The 15,944-nt window shown below is 44.5% G+C and overlaps 1 protein-coding gene across 2 annotated transcripts; it reads right to left on the reverse strand.

Moving 5' to 3' along the window:
* Positions 1-1,112: 1,112 nt before the first annotated feature.
* Positions 1,113-14,447, reverse strand: LOC140420813 (uncharacterized). Of its 2 annotated transcripts, none has more exons than XM_072504866.1 (2): positions 13,899-14,447; positions 1,113-2,939 (listed from the first exon to the last, which is right to left on the reverse strand). In XM_072504866.1, exon 2 carries the CDS (start codon positions 2,833-2,835, stop codon positions 1,369-1,371), a length of 1,467 nt encoding a protein of 488 aa, XP_072360967.1. In that variant the 5' UTR covers positions 2,836-2,939; positions 13,899-14,447; the 3' UTR covers positions 1,113-1,368. The 2 variants fall into 2 exon arrangements, with proteins under 2 accessions (XP_072360967.1, XP_072360966.1); XM_072504865.1 differs by having other exon boundaries at positions 13,887-14,447.
* Between the last annotated feature and the right edge of the window lie 1,497 nt (positions 14,448-15,944).

Consider the following 15,944-nt stretch of genomic DNA (forward strand, 5'->3'; position numbering starts at 1 on the left):
TGAATCTTAACACCTCGATCAGTAACCTCTCCTAAGTTATATTTCCTCTTAACGTTTCTCCTAATTTTCCTTGTCGTTGAACCCATATCTTCATGGAACAACCTGCCGCGTCGCTTACCATTTATATTTTTACTTCCTGGTTTGTTCCTTTTAGTATTAACTGGGCCTATTCACTGAGCTCCCCTCAGTCACTATGCCTTGTACTGTCGCCCTTTTTGATTTTTGACTATGGCTTCTCTGCCTTACACTTTCCCCCTTCCTGCCTTTTGTTTCTGTCCCTGTTTTACTACCTTCTGACTTCATGCATCAGTTCCCATCCCCCTGCCACATTAGTTTGAACCCTCCCCAACAGCTCGAGCAAACACACCCCCTAGGACATCGGTTCCAGTCCTGCCCAGGTGCAGACCGTCCGGTTTGTACTGGTCCCACCTCCCCCAGAACCGTTCCAATGCCCCAGGAATTTGAATCCCTCCCTCTTGCACCATCTCTTGAGCCACGCATTCATCCTATCTATCCTGACATTCCTACTCTGACTAGTTCGTGGCACTGGTAGCAATCCTGAGATTACTACCTTTGAGATCGTACTTTTTAGTTTAACTCCTAATTTCCTGAATTCAGCTTGTAGGACCTCGTCCTGTTTTTTACCTATATTGTTGGTACCTATGTGCACCATGACAGCTGGCTGTCCCCCCCCCCCCCCCCCAAGAATGTCCTGCAACCGCTCCGAGACATCCTTGAGCCTTGCACCAGGGAGGCAACATACCATCCTGGAGTCTCGATTGCGTCCGCAGAACCGCCTGTCTATTCCCCTTAAGATTGAGTCCCTTATCACTATAGCCCTGCCATTCTTCTTCCTGCCCTGCTGCGCAGCAGAGCCAGCCACGGTGCCATGAACCTGGCTGCTGCTGCCTTCCCCTGGTGAGCCATCTCTCTCAACAGTATCCAAAGCAGTATATCTGTTTTGCAGGGAGATGACCCAATCTTGGTGACAAAGAAGCTTCATGAGCTCCTCACTCCTGGTTGTTGGAGGTGAGGATGGAGGAGACAGGGGAGAGGGAGAGCCCTTCAAAAGGATCAACTTGTGTGAGATATTAAAAAGACTCAACACAGAGTGGAATTAACACCAAGCCGATTTATTTGACTATAACCAGAAAATTAACTGCTTCCCACACTGGGGGCAGATGATCGGTTTCTCCCCAGTGTAAATTCGCTGGTGTTTCAGCAGATGGGATGGCCGAGTGAATTCCTTCCTATACTCAGAGCAAGTGAGCCGCCTCTCGTCATTGTGAACTGGGCTGAAGTTTATTAACATCAGCAAAAACATTTCTCAATGGTTTAACCCTGGATTCAAGGAACAGTAAAATCCAATCAGTGTTGTTCCTTGTGAACTTGCTGGTGTTTCAGCAGGTTGGATGTCTGAGTGAATTCCTTCCCACACTTGGGGCAGGTAAATGGTCTCTCCCCAGTGTGAATTCGCTGATGCCTCAGCAGATGGGATGGCCGAGTGAATCCTTTCCCACACTCGGAGCAAGTGAACTTCCTCCCCTCATTGTGAACTTTTTGATGTTTCATGAGCTGAGATGATCGCCTGAACCCAGTCCCACACTGAGAGCACCTGAACGGTCTCTCATCAGTGTGAACACGCTGATGGGACATCAGATTCCTGGAACTTTTAAAGCACTTCCCGCAATCTGGACATGTAAAAGGTCTCTCGTCAGTGTGAACTCGCTGATGGATAATCAGGTTACCAGAACTTTTGTAGCATTTCCCGCAGTCTGGACATTTAAAAGGCCTCTCATCAATGTGAACCCGCTGGTGATTCAGCAGAATGAAAGAATCAGTGAATCCCTTCCCACACTTGGAGCAGGCAAAAGGTCTCTCGTCAGTGTGAATTCGCTGGTGTCTGAGCAGATATCGTGATTGAGTAAAGCCCTTCCCACACTCAGAGCAGGTGAACATCCTTTTCTGAGTGTGAATTAGCTGGTGTGTCAGCAGGTTGGATGACTGAATGAATCCCTTCCCACACTGAGGGCAGGTGAATGGTCTCTCCCCAGTGTGCGTTCTCTGGTGTACGGTGAGATGAGTTGATCGTCTGAACCCAGTCCCACAGTCAGGACACCTGAACGGTCTCTCGTCACTGTGAGTGCGCTGATGTTTAATGAAGTCAGATGATGTAATGAACCCAGTTTCACATTGAGAGCACCTGAATGGTGTCTCATCAGTGTGAACACGTTGATGGGACATCAGTTCCCAGAACCTCTTATAGCACTTCCCACAATCTGGACATTGAAAAGGTCTCTCGTCACTGTGAACCTGCTGGTGTGCAATCAGGTGTGAGGATCTAATGAATCCCTTTCCACACTTGGAGCAGCTGAATGGCCTTTTCCCAGTGTGGGTGCACTGGTGTGTCAGCAACTTGGATGAATACAGGAATTTCTTCCCACACTTGGAGCAGGTGAACAGTTTCTCCCTCGTGTGAATTCGCTGGTGTTCATTAAGTTGAGATGATCGCCTGAACCCAGTCCCATAGTGAGAGCACCTGAACGGTCTCTCGCCAGCATGAACACATTGATGGGACATCAGGTTCCCGGAATTTTTATCGCATTTCCTGCAGTCTGAACATTTAAAAGGTCTCTTGTCAGTGTGCACTCGCTGGTGTGTCAGCAGGGTAGATGACTGAGTGAATCCCTTCCCACACTCTGAGCAGGTGAATGGTCTCTCCCCAGTATGACTGCGTCGATGAATTTCCAGCTCTGATGGGTAATTGAATCCCTTCCCACAATCTCCACATCTCCATGGCTTCTCCCCACTGTGTCCGGTGTTTTTTCCTTCCATGCTCAATAACTGATTCACGTTACGACAAATTGAGAAACTCTGTCAGATGCTGATGTGATGTTTGGTATCAGTTTCTTGACTGCCAATCCTCTCCTTCAAATACTCTGTGAAATTGGTTTAAAACAGAAAAAAGGGAGTGAGAGAGAACCCACAAAAACAGGTTGTGAAATTGGGCTGAATGAATCTGGTAGTTTGTGGGGCCGGCACTAGGAAAAAGTGACCATGAAAACAGCTGGATTGTTGTAAAAATACTAATTTCCTTCAGGGAATGGAACCTGCCCCCGGACTGTATCTACAGACTCGAGCTTCTGTGGATGGGAGAGAGGGAGAGATAAATAAATAGAGGAGAGAGAAAAGTGCATGAAGCAGGAGAATTGGGTCTAGCGGTAATTTGAGGGGTTGATCATGAGACACAGGAATTCCATACTCCCAGAACACCTTGATCCACTACAGAATGCACACCGCCACAACCGGACCACAGCAGACACCATCTCCCTGGCCTGACACGCATCCCTGGAGCATCTCAACAACAAGGACTCTGACATCAGACTCCTATTTATTGATTACAGCTCCGCCTTCAACACCATAATCCCAGCCAAGCTCATATCAAAACTCCAAAACCTAGGACTTGGCTCCTCCCTTTGCAACTGGATCCTCAACTTCCTGACCCATAAACCACAACCAGTTAGGATAAACAGCAACACCTCCCCCCTGGAAATCGCCAATACTGTGGTCCTGCAGGCTGCGTACTTAGCCCCCCACTATACTCCTTACACACACACGACTGTGTGGCGCAATTTGGTTCCAACTCCACCTGCACGTTTGCTGATGACACTACATTGTAGTGCGTCGGATCTCAAACAACTATGAGTCAGAGTACAGTAACGACAAAAATATCTCCCTCAATGTCAGCGAAACTAGGGAGCTATTCATTGACTTCAGGAAGTGAAGCATCGTACACACCCTGTCTGCATCAACATAGTCCAGGTGGAGATGGTTGACAGTTTCAAATTCATAGGTGTGCACAACACCAACAATCTGTCCTGGTTCACCCACATGATCGCTCCAACCAAGCACAACAGCGCCTATACTTTCTCAGGAAACTAAGGAAATTCAGCATGTCCACATTGACTCTTATCAATTTTTACAGATGCATCATAGAGAGCATCCTCTCTGGCTGCGTCACAGCCTGTCATGGCAACTGCTCAGCTCAAGACGGTAGAAAACTACAGAGAGTTGTGAACACAGACCAGTCTATCACCCAAACCCACCTCCCGTCCACTGATTCTGCCTACACCTCCTGCTGCCTTGGGAAAGCGGACATCATAATCAAAGACCCCTCAAACCCGGGTTATTCTCTCTTCTAACCTCTTCCATCAGGCAGAAGATACAAAAGTCTGAGAACACGCACTAACAGATTCAAAAATAGCTTCTTCCCCGCTGTTCCAAGTCTCCTGAATGACTCTCTTATGGATTGAACTGTGTAGTACTACACTCTGTATGGTTCACCTGATGTCTGTGTCTATGTATTTTCATTGTGTATTTATGTATATGTATGTCCTATATTTTTTCATGTATGGAACGATCTGCCTGGACTGTACGCAGAACAATCATTTTCACTGTACCTCGGTACACAGACAATAAACCTAAATACACTCCAGTATCTGTGGGAGAGAAACAAGCTTAACATTTCAGTGTATAGAGAATCAATTCTGGGAAATACAAATGATGCTGAATTTGATGTTAGTATTAAATCAGAAGAAAAAGAGAAAGGAACTATAGAGTAGGAAAAACAAGCCGCGACTGTGAAACATCCTGTGGGATGACAAAGAACATAAGAACTAGGGGCAGGCACAGGCTATTCAGCCCCTTGAGCCTGTCCTGCCATTTAATGAGATCATGGCTGATCTGTGGCCTAATCTCATCTTGGCTTCAACTCCACTTTCCTGCCCATCCTCCATTACCCTTCAACCCATTACTAATTAAAATCTGTCCATCTACTTACATTTACCATTATTGGTAAATCAGTAGCACATGGTCAGGGGATGGGCAGCAGGTGGAAACCTCATTTAGACACAGTTGGCAAATGTCACAGTAAACTCCTAAACATAGTTACAATGCACCCATTATTAGAGACAGAGGAAGTGAAATAATTGCAAAGAGGTGATCAGGGAGAGCAGAGGTGAAACAGAGTAATGAATGGACATGGATTCAGATCCACAGTAAAGGAGTCACACCAGCCCCAGAGACATGGAACATCTTATAGCTAAAAGTGAACAGAATTAACTTGTCGATCAATGATCAAAAGTAATAATCTCTGAAACAATTTCCTTGTTTTCAATGTTAAAATCTCCTGCTGGAGTCTGCAGCTGGAAAGATATCCGAAACTCAGAGAAAAACTTCCCAGTTGAGAAAATACCCGGGGGGGGGGGGGGGGGGGGGGTGCAATTGTTGATGTGTGATGATGTCACAGACCCAAACACAGAACATCTGCGTCTGTGCAAACCAGTAGTCACCACACATTAAAGATGTATATTAACGATCTGGAAGAAGGAACTGAGGGCATTGTTGCTGGGCTTACAGATGATACAAAGTTAAGGAGAGGGAAAGGTAGTGTTGAAGAGGCAGGGTGGCTGCAGAAGGACTTAGATAGGCTGGAAGAGTGGGCAAAGAAATGGCAGATGGAATACAATGTGGAAAAGTGTGAGGTTATGCACTTCGGTCAGAAGAATAGAGACATGGACTATTTTCTAAATGGAGAAAGGCTTCAGAAATCTGAAGCACCAAAGGATTTAGGAGTCCTAATTCTGGATTCTCTTAAGATTAACATAAAGGTTCAGTTGGCAGTTAGGAAGGCAAATGCAATGTCAGCATTCATGTCGAGAGGGCTAGAATACAGGAGCATTGCATAAGGTTGCATAAGGCTCTGGTCAGACCCCATTTGGAATATTGTGAGCAGTTTTGGGTCCCATATCTAAGGAAAGAGGTTCAAAAGAATGATTCCCAGAATGAAGAACTTGTCAAATGAGAAGCAGCTAATGTTTGTACTTGATAGAATTTAGAAGGATGATGGGAGGATCTAATTGAAACTTACAGAATACTGAGAGGCCTAGATGGAATGGATGTGGAGAGGATGTTTCCACTAGGAGAACCTAGAACCCGAGAGCACAGCCTTAGACTGAAGGGATGATCCTTTAAAATAGATGTGGAGGGATTTTTTCAGCCAGAGGGTGGTGAATCTATGGAACTTATTGCCGCATAAGGCTGTGGAGTCCAAGTCACTGAGTATCTTTAAGACAGAGATAGATGGGTTCTTCTTTAATAAGGGGATCGGGGTTATGGGGAGAAGGTAGAAGAATGGGGATGAGAAACATATCAGCCATGATCAGCAGAGCAAACTGGATGGGCTGAATGGCCTAATTCTGCTCCTAACTCTTACATTCTTATTATCAGGATGGGAGGGGTCTTAAGCAGGTGCAGAGGAGATTTACCGGAATGGTTCGAGGGAGGAGGAATTTTAGCTGTCAGGTTAGGTCAGAGGAAACTGATTTGTTCTCCTTGGAGCAAAGGGGATTGAGGGGACCTTTGATTGAGGTGTTTATAAGTCCTAGGATATAAGAACATAAGAACTAGGAGCAGGAGTAGGCCACCTGCCCCTTCGAGCCTGCTCCGCTATTCAACGAGATTGTGGCTGATTTTTTGTGGACTCAGCTCCACTTTCCCACCCGAACACCATAACCCTTTATTCCTTAATTCTTCAAATAACTATCTATCTTTATCTTGAAAACATTTAATGAAGGAGCTTCAACTGCTTCACTGGGCAGGGAATTCCATAGATTCACAACCCTTTGGTAAAGAAGTTCCTCCTAATCTCAGTCCTAAATTTACTTCCCTTATTTTGAGGCTATGCCCCCTAGTTCTGCTTTCACCCACCAGTGGAAACAATCTGCCTGCATCTATCCTATCTATTCCCTTCATAATTTTATATGTTTCTATTAGATCCCCCCCGCATCCTTCTAAATTCCAACGAGTACAGTCCCAGTCCAACCTCTCCTCGTAATCCAACCCACTCAACTCTGGGATTAACCTAGTGAATCTCCTCTGCACACCCTTCAGCGCCAGTACGTCCTTTCTCAGGTAAGGAGATCAAAACTGAACACAATACTCCAGGTGTTGTCTCACTAACACCTGATACAGCATAACCTCCCTAGTATTAAACTCCATTTGCCTTCTTAATCACCTGTTGCATTTGTAAACCAATTTTTTGCGACTCATGCACTAAGACACCCAGGTCTCTCTACACAGCAGCACGTTTTAATATTTTATCATTTAAAGAATAATCCCTTTTGCGGTTATTCCTACCAAAATTTGTCAACATTGTATTCCATCTGTCAGAGCCCAGCCCATTCACTTAACCTATCCAAATCCCTCTGCAGACTTCCAGTATCCTCTGCACATTTTGCTTTACAACTCATCTTAATGCCGTCTGCAAACTTGGACACATTGCACTTGGTCCCCAACTCCAAATCAACCTTGTAAATTGTGAACAATTGTGGGCCCAATACTGATCCCTGAGGGACACCACTAGCTACTGATTGCCAACCAGAGAAACACCCATTAGTCCCCACTCTTTAAAACACCCAATAATCCCCACTCTTATTATTATTTAAATGATAAAATATTAAAACATGCTGCTGTGCAGAGAGACCTGGGTGAGCTAATGCATGAGTCGCAAAAAGTTGGTTTACAGGTGCAACAGGTGATTAAGAAGGCAAATGGAGTTTTGTCCTTCATTGCTAGAGAGATGGAGTTTAAGACTAGGGAGGTTATGCTGCAATTGTATAAGGTATTAGTGAGGCCACACCTGAAGTATTGTGTTCAGTTTTGGTCTCCTTACCTGAGAAAGGACGTACTGGCGCTGGAGGGTGTGCAGAGGAGATTCACTAGGTTAATCCCAGAGCTGAAGGGGTTAGATTACGAGGAGAGGTTGAGTAGACTGGGACTGTACTCGTTGGAATTTAGAAGGATAAGGGGCGATCTTGTAGAAACATATAAAATTATGAAGGGAATAGATAGGATAGATGCGGGCAGGTTGTTTCCACTGGCGCGTGAAAGCAGAATTAGGGGGCATAGCCTCAAAATAAGGGGAAGTAGATTTACGACTGAGCTTAGGAGGAAATTCTTCACCCAAAGGGTTGTGAATCTATGGAATTTCTTTGCCAGTAAAGCAGTTGAGGCTCCTTCATTAAATGTTTTTAAGATAAAGATGGATAGTTTTTTGAAGAATAAAGGAATTAAGGGTTATGGTGTTCGGGCCAGAAAGTGGAGCTGAGTCCATTGAAGATCAGCCATGATCTCATTGAATGGCGGAGCATGTTCGAGGGGTCCGATGGCCTACTCCTGCTCATACTTCTTATGTTCTTTGCTTTCTATTAATTAACAAATTCTCTATTCATGCTACTACTTTACCCTTAACGCCATGCGTCATTATCTTATGCAGCAACCTTTTGTGTGGCACCTTGTCAAAGGTTTACTGGAAATCCAGATATACCACATCCATTGGCTCCCCGTTGTCTACCGCACTGGTAATGTCCTCAAAAAATTCCACTAAATTAGTTAGGCATAACGTGCCCTTTATGAACCCATGCTGCATCTGTCCAATGGGACAATTTCCATCCAGATGTCTCGCTATTTCTTCCGTGATGATAGATTCCAGCATCTTCCCGACTACCGAAGTTAAGCTAACTGGCCTATAATTTCCCGCTTTCTGCCGACCTCCTTTTTTAAGCAGTGGTGTCACGTTTGCTAATTTACAATCTGCTGGGACCACCCCAGAGTTTAGTGAATTTTGGTAAATTATCACGAGTGCATTTGCAATTTCCCTAGTCATCTCTTTTAGTACCCTGGGATGCATTCCATCAGGGCCAGGAGACTTGTCTACCTTTAGCTCCATTAGCTTGCCCATCACTACCTCCTTAGTGATAACAATCGTCTCGAGGTCCTCACCTGTCATAGCCTCATTTTCATCTGTCACTGGCATGTTATTTGTGTCTTCCACTGTGAAGACCAACCCAAAAAAACCTGTTGAGTTCCTCAGCCATTTCCTCATCTCCCATTATTAAATCTCCCTTCTCATCCTCTAAAGGACCAATATTTACCTTCACCACTCTTTTTTGTTTTATATATTTGTAGAAACTTTTACTATCTGTGTTTATATTCTGAGCAAGTTTACTCTCATCATCTATCTTACTCTTCTTTGTAGCTTTGTTAGTAGCTTTCTGTTGCCCCCTAAAGATTTCCCTATCCTCTAGTTTCCACTAATCTTTGCCACTTTGTATGCTTTTTCCTTCAATTTGATACTCTCCCTTATTTCTTGAGATATCCATGGTCGATTTTCCTTTTTTCTTCCGTCCTTCCTTTTTGTTGGTATATATATTTGGTGAGCACTGTGAAAAACGCTTGGAAGGATCTCCACTATTCCAAAACTGTTTCACCATAAAGTCTTTGCTCCTAGTCTATCTTAGCTAGCTCTTCTCCCATCCCCTTGTAATCTCGTTTGTTTAAGCACAAAACATCAGTGTTTGATTTTACCTCCTCACCCTCCATCTGTATTTTAAATTCCACCATATTGTGATCTCTCCTTCCATAAGGATCCCTAACTATGAGATCATTAATCAATCCTGTCTCATTACACAGGACCAGATCTATGAAAATGAAAAATCTAGGATTGCGTGTTCCCTCGAAGGTTCCATTACATACTGTTCCAGGAATCTATCACGGATACATTCTATAAACTCCTCCTCAAGGCTGCCTTGACTGACCTGGTTAAACCAATCGACATGTAGATTAAAATCCCCCATGATAACTGCTGTACCATTTCTACATGCATCAATTATTTCTTTGTTAATTGCCTGCCCCACCGTCGTGTTCCTATTTGGTGACCTCGCGACTACTTTTAGCAGTGATTTTTTTCGCCTTACTATTCCTGATTCCCACCCAAATGGATTCAGCCTTATCCTTCATCGCACCGATGTCATCCCTCACTCCTGCCCGGATGTCATCCTCAAATAACCGAGCTACACCACCCACTCTGTCCTTCCGAATCGTTTAATACCTTTGGATATTTAACTCCAAGTCGTGACCATCTTTTAACCATGTTTCAGTAATGGCCACTAAATCATAGTCATTCATGATGATTTGCGCCTTCAACTCATTTACCTTATTCATTAATACTATGAGCATTTAGGTAAAGCACCCTTATGTTGGCTTTTATACCTCTGTTTTGAATCTTATCACCTCTATCAGTAACCTCTCCGAAGTTATTTTTCCTTTTAAAGTTTCTCCTAATTTTCGTTATTGTTGAACGCACAGTGTGTCCAGGGCCCATGACATCTCGGATCGTGTCTTCAGGATCCTTAAGGGGGAGGGCGAGCAGCCAGAAGTCGTGGTGCACATTGGTACCAACGACATAGGTAGGAAAAGGGGTGTGGATGTTATAAATGAGTTTAGGGAATTAGGCTGAAAGTTAACAGCTAGGACAGACAGAGTTGTCATCTCTGGTTTGTTGCTGGTGCCACGTGATAGCGACGCTTGGAATAGGGAGAGAGTGCAGTTGAACACATGGCTGCAGGAATGGTGTAGGAGGGAGGGCTTCAGGTATTTGGATAATTGGAGTGCATTCTGGGGAAGGTGGGACCTGTACAAGCAGGACAGGTTGCATCTGAACCAGAGGGGCACCAATATCCTGGGAGGGAGGTTTTCTAGTACTATTCGGGAGAGTTTAAACTAATTTGGCAGGGGACTGGGAACCGGATTTGTAGTCCAGCAACTAAGGTAGTCGATGTTCAGGACATCAATGCATGTAGTGAGGCAGTGTGGTTGGCAACACTGACAAAGGAGAGTACTTGCAGGCACAGAGATGGGTTGAAGTGTGTATACTTCAACGCAAGAAGCATCAGGAATAAGGTGGGTGATCTTAAGGCATGGATCTGTACTTGGGACTACGATGTGGTGGCCATCATGGAAACTTGGATAGAAGAGGGCAGAAATGGTTGTTGGAGGTTCCTGGTTATAGATGTTTCAATAAGATCAGGGAGGGTGGTAAAAGAGGTGGGGGTGGCATTGTTAGTTAGAGATAGTATAATCGCTGCAGAAAGGCAGTTCGAGGAGGATCTGCCTACTGAAGCAGTATGGGTTGAAGTCAGAAATAGGAAAGGAGCAGTCACCTTGTTGGGAGTTTTCTATAGACCCCTAAATAGCAGTAGAGATGTGGAGGAACAGATTTTGGAAAGGTGCAGAAGTCACCGGGTAGTAGAAATGGGTGACTTCAACTTCTCAAATATTGAGTGGAAACTCTTTAGATCAAACAGTTTGGATGGGGTGGTGTTTTTGCAGTGTGTCCAGGAAGCTTTTCTAACACAGTATGTAGATTGTCCTACCAGAGGGGAGGCCATATTGGATTTGGTACTTGGTAATGAACCAGGGCAAGTGATAGATATGTTAGTGGGGGAGCATTTTGGAGATAGTGACCACAATTCTGTGACTTCCACTTTAGTAATGGAGAGGGATAGGTACGTGCAACAGGGCAAGGTTTACAATTGGGGGAAGGGTAAATATGATGCTGTCAGACAAGAACTGAAGTGCATAAGTTGGGAACATAGGCTGTCAGTGAAGGACACAATTGAAATGTGGAACTTGTTCAAGGAACAGATACGACTTACCTGATATGTGTGTCCCTGTCAGGCAGGGAAGAGATGGTCGAGTGAGGGAACCATGGTTGACAAGAGAGGTTGAATGTCTTGTTAAGAGGAAGAAGGAGACTTATGTAAGGCTGAGGAAACAAGGTTCAGACAGGGCACTGGAGGGATACAAGATATAAGATAGCCAGGATGGAACTGAAGAAAGGGATTAGGAGAGCTAAGAGAGGGCATGAAAAATCTTTGGTGGGTCGGATCAAGGAAAACCCCAAGGCTTTTTACATATATGTGAGAAATATGAGAATGACTAGAGCGAGGGTAGGTCCGATCAAGGACAGTAGCGGGAGATTGTGTATTGAGTCTGAAGAGATAGGATAGGTCTTGAACGAGTACTTTTCTTCAGTATTTACAAATGAGAGGGGCCATATTGTTGGAGAGGACAGTGTGAAACAGACTGGTAAGCTTGAGGAGATACTTGTTAGGAAGGAAGATGTGTTGGGCATTTTGAAAAACTTGAGAATAGTCAAGTCTCCCGGGTCTGACGGTATATCTCCCAGGAGTCTATGGGAAGCAAGAGATTAAATTGCAGAGCCGTTGGCAATGATCTTTTCGTCCTCACTGTCAACAGGGGTGGTACCAGGGGATTGGAGAGTGATGAATGTTGTTCCCCTGTTCAAAAAAGGGAACAGGGAAATAGTGAACACTGCTTGATTAGGGATAGTCAGCATTGATTTGTGAGGGGTAGATCTTGCCTCACAAGTCTTATTGAATTATTTCAGGAGGTGACCAAGCACGTGGATGAAGGTAAAGCAGTAGATGTAGTGTACAGGGATTTTAGTAAGGCATTTGATAAGGTTCTCCATGGTCGGCTTACGCAGAAAGTAAGGAGGCATGGGATCGTGGCAAATTTGGCCAGTTGGATAACGAACTGGCTAATCAATGGAAGTCAGAGAGTGGTGGTTGATGGCAAATATTCAGCCTGGAGCCCAGTTACCAGTGGCGTACCGCAGGGATCAGTTCTGGGTCCTCTGCTGTTTGTGATTTTCATTAATGACTTGGTTGAGGGAGTTGAAGGGTGGTCAGTAAATTTGCAGACGATACGAGGATTGGTGGAGTTGTGGATAGTGAGGAGGGCTGTTGTCGGCTGCAAAAAGACATAGAAACGATGCAGAGCTGGGCTGAGAAGTGGCAGATGGAGTTTAACCCTGAAAAGTGTGAGGTAGTCCATTTTGGAAGGACAAATATGAATGCGGAATACAGGGTTAACGGTAGGGTTCTTGGCAATGGGGAGGAGCAGAGAGATCTTGGGGTTATGTTCATAGATCTTTGAAAGTTGCCACTCAAGTGGATAGAGCTGTGAAGCAGGCCGGTGGTGTGCTCGCGTTCATTAGCAGAGGGATTGAATTTAAGAACCGTGAGATGATGATGCAGCTGTACAAAACCTTGGTAAGGCCACATTTGGGGTACTGTGTGCAGTTCTGGTTGCCTCATTTTAGGAAGGATGTGGAAGCTTTGGAAAAGGTGAAAAGGAGATTTACCAGGATGTTGCCTGGAATGGAGAGTAGGTCTTACGAGGAAAGGTTGAGGCTGCTAGGCCTTTTCTCATTAGAACAGATAAGGATGAGGGGAGACTTGATAGAGGTTTACAAGATGATCAGGGTAATAGATAGAGTAGACAGTCAGAGACTTTTTCCCCGGGTAGAGCAAACTATTACAAGGGGACATATATTTAAGGTGAACGGTGGAAGATATAGGGGGGAATGTCAGAGGTAGGTTCTTTACCCAAAGAGTACTGGGGGCATGGAATGCACTGCCTGTGGAAGTAGTTGAGGCAGACACATTAGGGACCTTCAAGCGACTATTGGATAGGTACATGGATTACGGTAGAATGATGGTGTAGATTAACTTGTTCTTAATCTAGGACAAAAGTTCGACACAGCATCGTGGGCCGAAGGGCCTGTTCTGTGCTGTATTTTCTATGTTCTGAACCATATCTTCATGTAATAACCTGCTGCTTCACTTTCCATTTTTATTTTTACTTCCCGTTTTATTCCTTTTCGTATTACTTTGCCTATTCACTGAGCTCTCCTCAGCCACTGTACCCTGTCGTGTGGCCCTTTTTGATTTTTGACTATGGCTTCTCTGCCGTACATTTTTCCCCTTACTGCCTTTTGTTTCTGACCTCATTTTACTTCCCTCCCCCTGTCACATTAGTTTAATGTTAGATAAGGCTGATAAAGAAAAGCTGTTTCCATACACTGATCATAGAAGGAATGCAGACCCAAATTTAGATCTTAGATAAGTCAGAAGGATGTGTGAAGAAATGTTACACCGTGAGTGCTAATGATCTCGGACCTCAATACTTGCATTCAGAGGCTGAGAATATCGGAGTCCTGATGAATCAAGTGACTGTCAGAATTTGATGTGATGCTTGGTTTGAGTTTCCCGTCTGAAAATCCTCTCCTAATGTCCTGTAAGAAGGAGTTTATAGAACAATCCATCAGTGTCAGTTCAGGATAGAAATTGAGAAGCGACAAAATGTATCTTCGTTTAAGATTTGTGTGTGTAAATCCGCCCCTTCTAATCCCCCGTAAAATGTTTCCAAAATCCATCAGTCCAATGTAGAAATTCTCAATATTGTTTCCTCCTGCTGTTTGGAACAGGCGACCGCGCATGCGCCCTGCTGCACAGCCGCTCCCCCGCGCCCAGCAGAGGGAGAGATCCCGCCATTGCTGGTCAGTTTGCTGTTGTCGTGAGGCCGGTAGTTTCTGATTCAGGATCTGTGGCCTGCACTGAATGTTTATGAAGCCTCCATGCCCACTCCACAAGCTTTATTCTTCCTGTCGACCTACTAATGGTGTTATTTTGCTGCAGCCACCATTTTCTCACACGCGCTCCGCGGCTCAGCTCACAGACCAGCACTGCGCATGCGCAAGGCATTACAGGGCGCATGCTCTGATCACGCTCTGTAATGGGAATGTGCGGAACAATTCTGAATGCTGGGTTGGAGCTCCGCCATTGGTACCTAATATTGTTGCAGCCAATATTATTTAGTTTTCCGATGCGATGATGAACACGATAACAATTATTCAGTCCAGTGATATAACAAAGCGCAAGGGTCTACCAGTTCTGTGCTGGATATAATTAATAACAGAACAAGTCATAGCGTCATTAGAAGGAAGCCACTAGCCCATCGTCTCTGCAGCAGCCCTTGGAAGGAGCACCCTACCAATTTCCACACCTCCACCCTATCCCCGTACCCCCACCTAACCTTTTTTGGACACCAAGGGCAATTTAGCATGGCCAATCCACCTATTCCTGCACATCTTTGGACTGTGGGAAGAAACCGCACAGACAGTGACCCAAGCCAGGAATCGAACCTGGGACCCTGGTGCTGTTAAGCCATAGTGCTAACCCCTATGCTACCGTGCTGCTACCCCTCACAAATACACAACATTTATACTCTCAACTCTAAGAACAAGCCTATTGTGGATCAGATCCTTTGACGCTTTAAAGGCAGAGTGTTAAATGGCTAAAATAAATTCATAGCACACTTGAAGCACCCGAATCTGGCTCGTCGTAGCTGGCTTGTAACACAGCAGCGTGGGTTCAATTCCTGTACCAGCCTCCCCGAACAGGAATGGTGGCATCGAGGGGCTTTTCACAGTAACTTCATTGAAGCAATAAGCGATTATTATTAGATGTGCATTTTGAGTGCTATAGTAAGAGTTTGGTGACCGAGGGAGTATAAGGCTTCACTTTTATCTAAAGTTTAGTCTTTCTTTTATTTAGTTAATTAACTTAAAAGTTGCTGTTTGGTTGAGAAGAAGGTGAATTTTCAATCAGCTTTAAACAGGCTTCTACTTGTAGGCACTTGCAGCTGGAGCTTGTTAATTAGTTAATTGGATTAGGCCAGTTTTCAGAGGCAAGATTCACAGTATAAAAGTGATCCCCTACAGTGCAGACTTTGTTTGCACTGAGTGCTGAATTTGGTGCATTTTGAGTGCTATAGTAAGAGTTTGGTGACCGAGGGAGTATAAGGCTTCATTTTTATCTAAAGTTTAGTCTTTCTTTTATTTAGTTAATTAACTTAAAAGTTGCTGTTTGGTTTAGAAGAAGGTGAATTTTCAATCAGCTTTAAACAAGCTTCTGCTTGTAGGCACTTGCAGCTGGAGCTTGTTAATTAGTTAATTGGATTAGGCCAGTTTTCAGAGGCTAGATTCACAGTATAAAAGTGATCCCCTACAGAGCAGACTTTGTTTGCACTGAGTGCTGAATTTGGTGCATTTTGAGTGCTATAGTAAGAGTTTGGTGACCGAGGGAGTTAGGCGAGGAGGGAGTAAGGTGCTCCTTTCATTTTGTTTCTGACATTTCCGCAAAGAGTGAGAAGAGAGCCAGGAGTTTACAGAAAGT

This window comes from Scyliorhinus torazame, chromosome 5 (assembly GCF_047496885.1).
Source record: "Scyliorhinus torazame isolate Kashiwa2021f chromosome 5, sScyTor2.1, whole genome shotgun sequence".
In the NCBI taxonomy this organism is placed as follows: domain Eukaryota; kingdom Metazoa; phylum Chordata; class Chondrichthyes; order Carcharhiniformes; family Scyliorhinidae; genus Scyliorhinus; species Scyliorhinus torazame.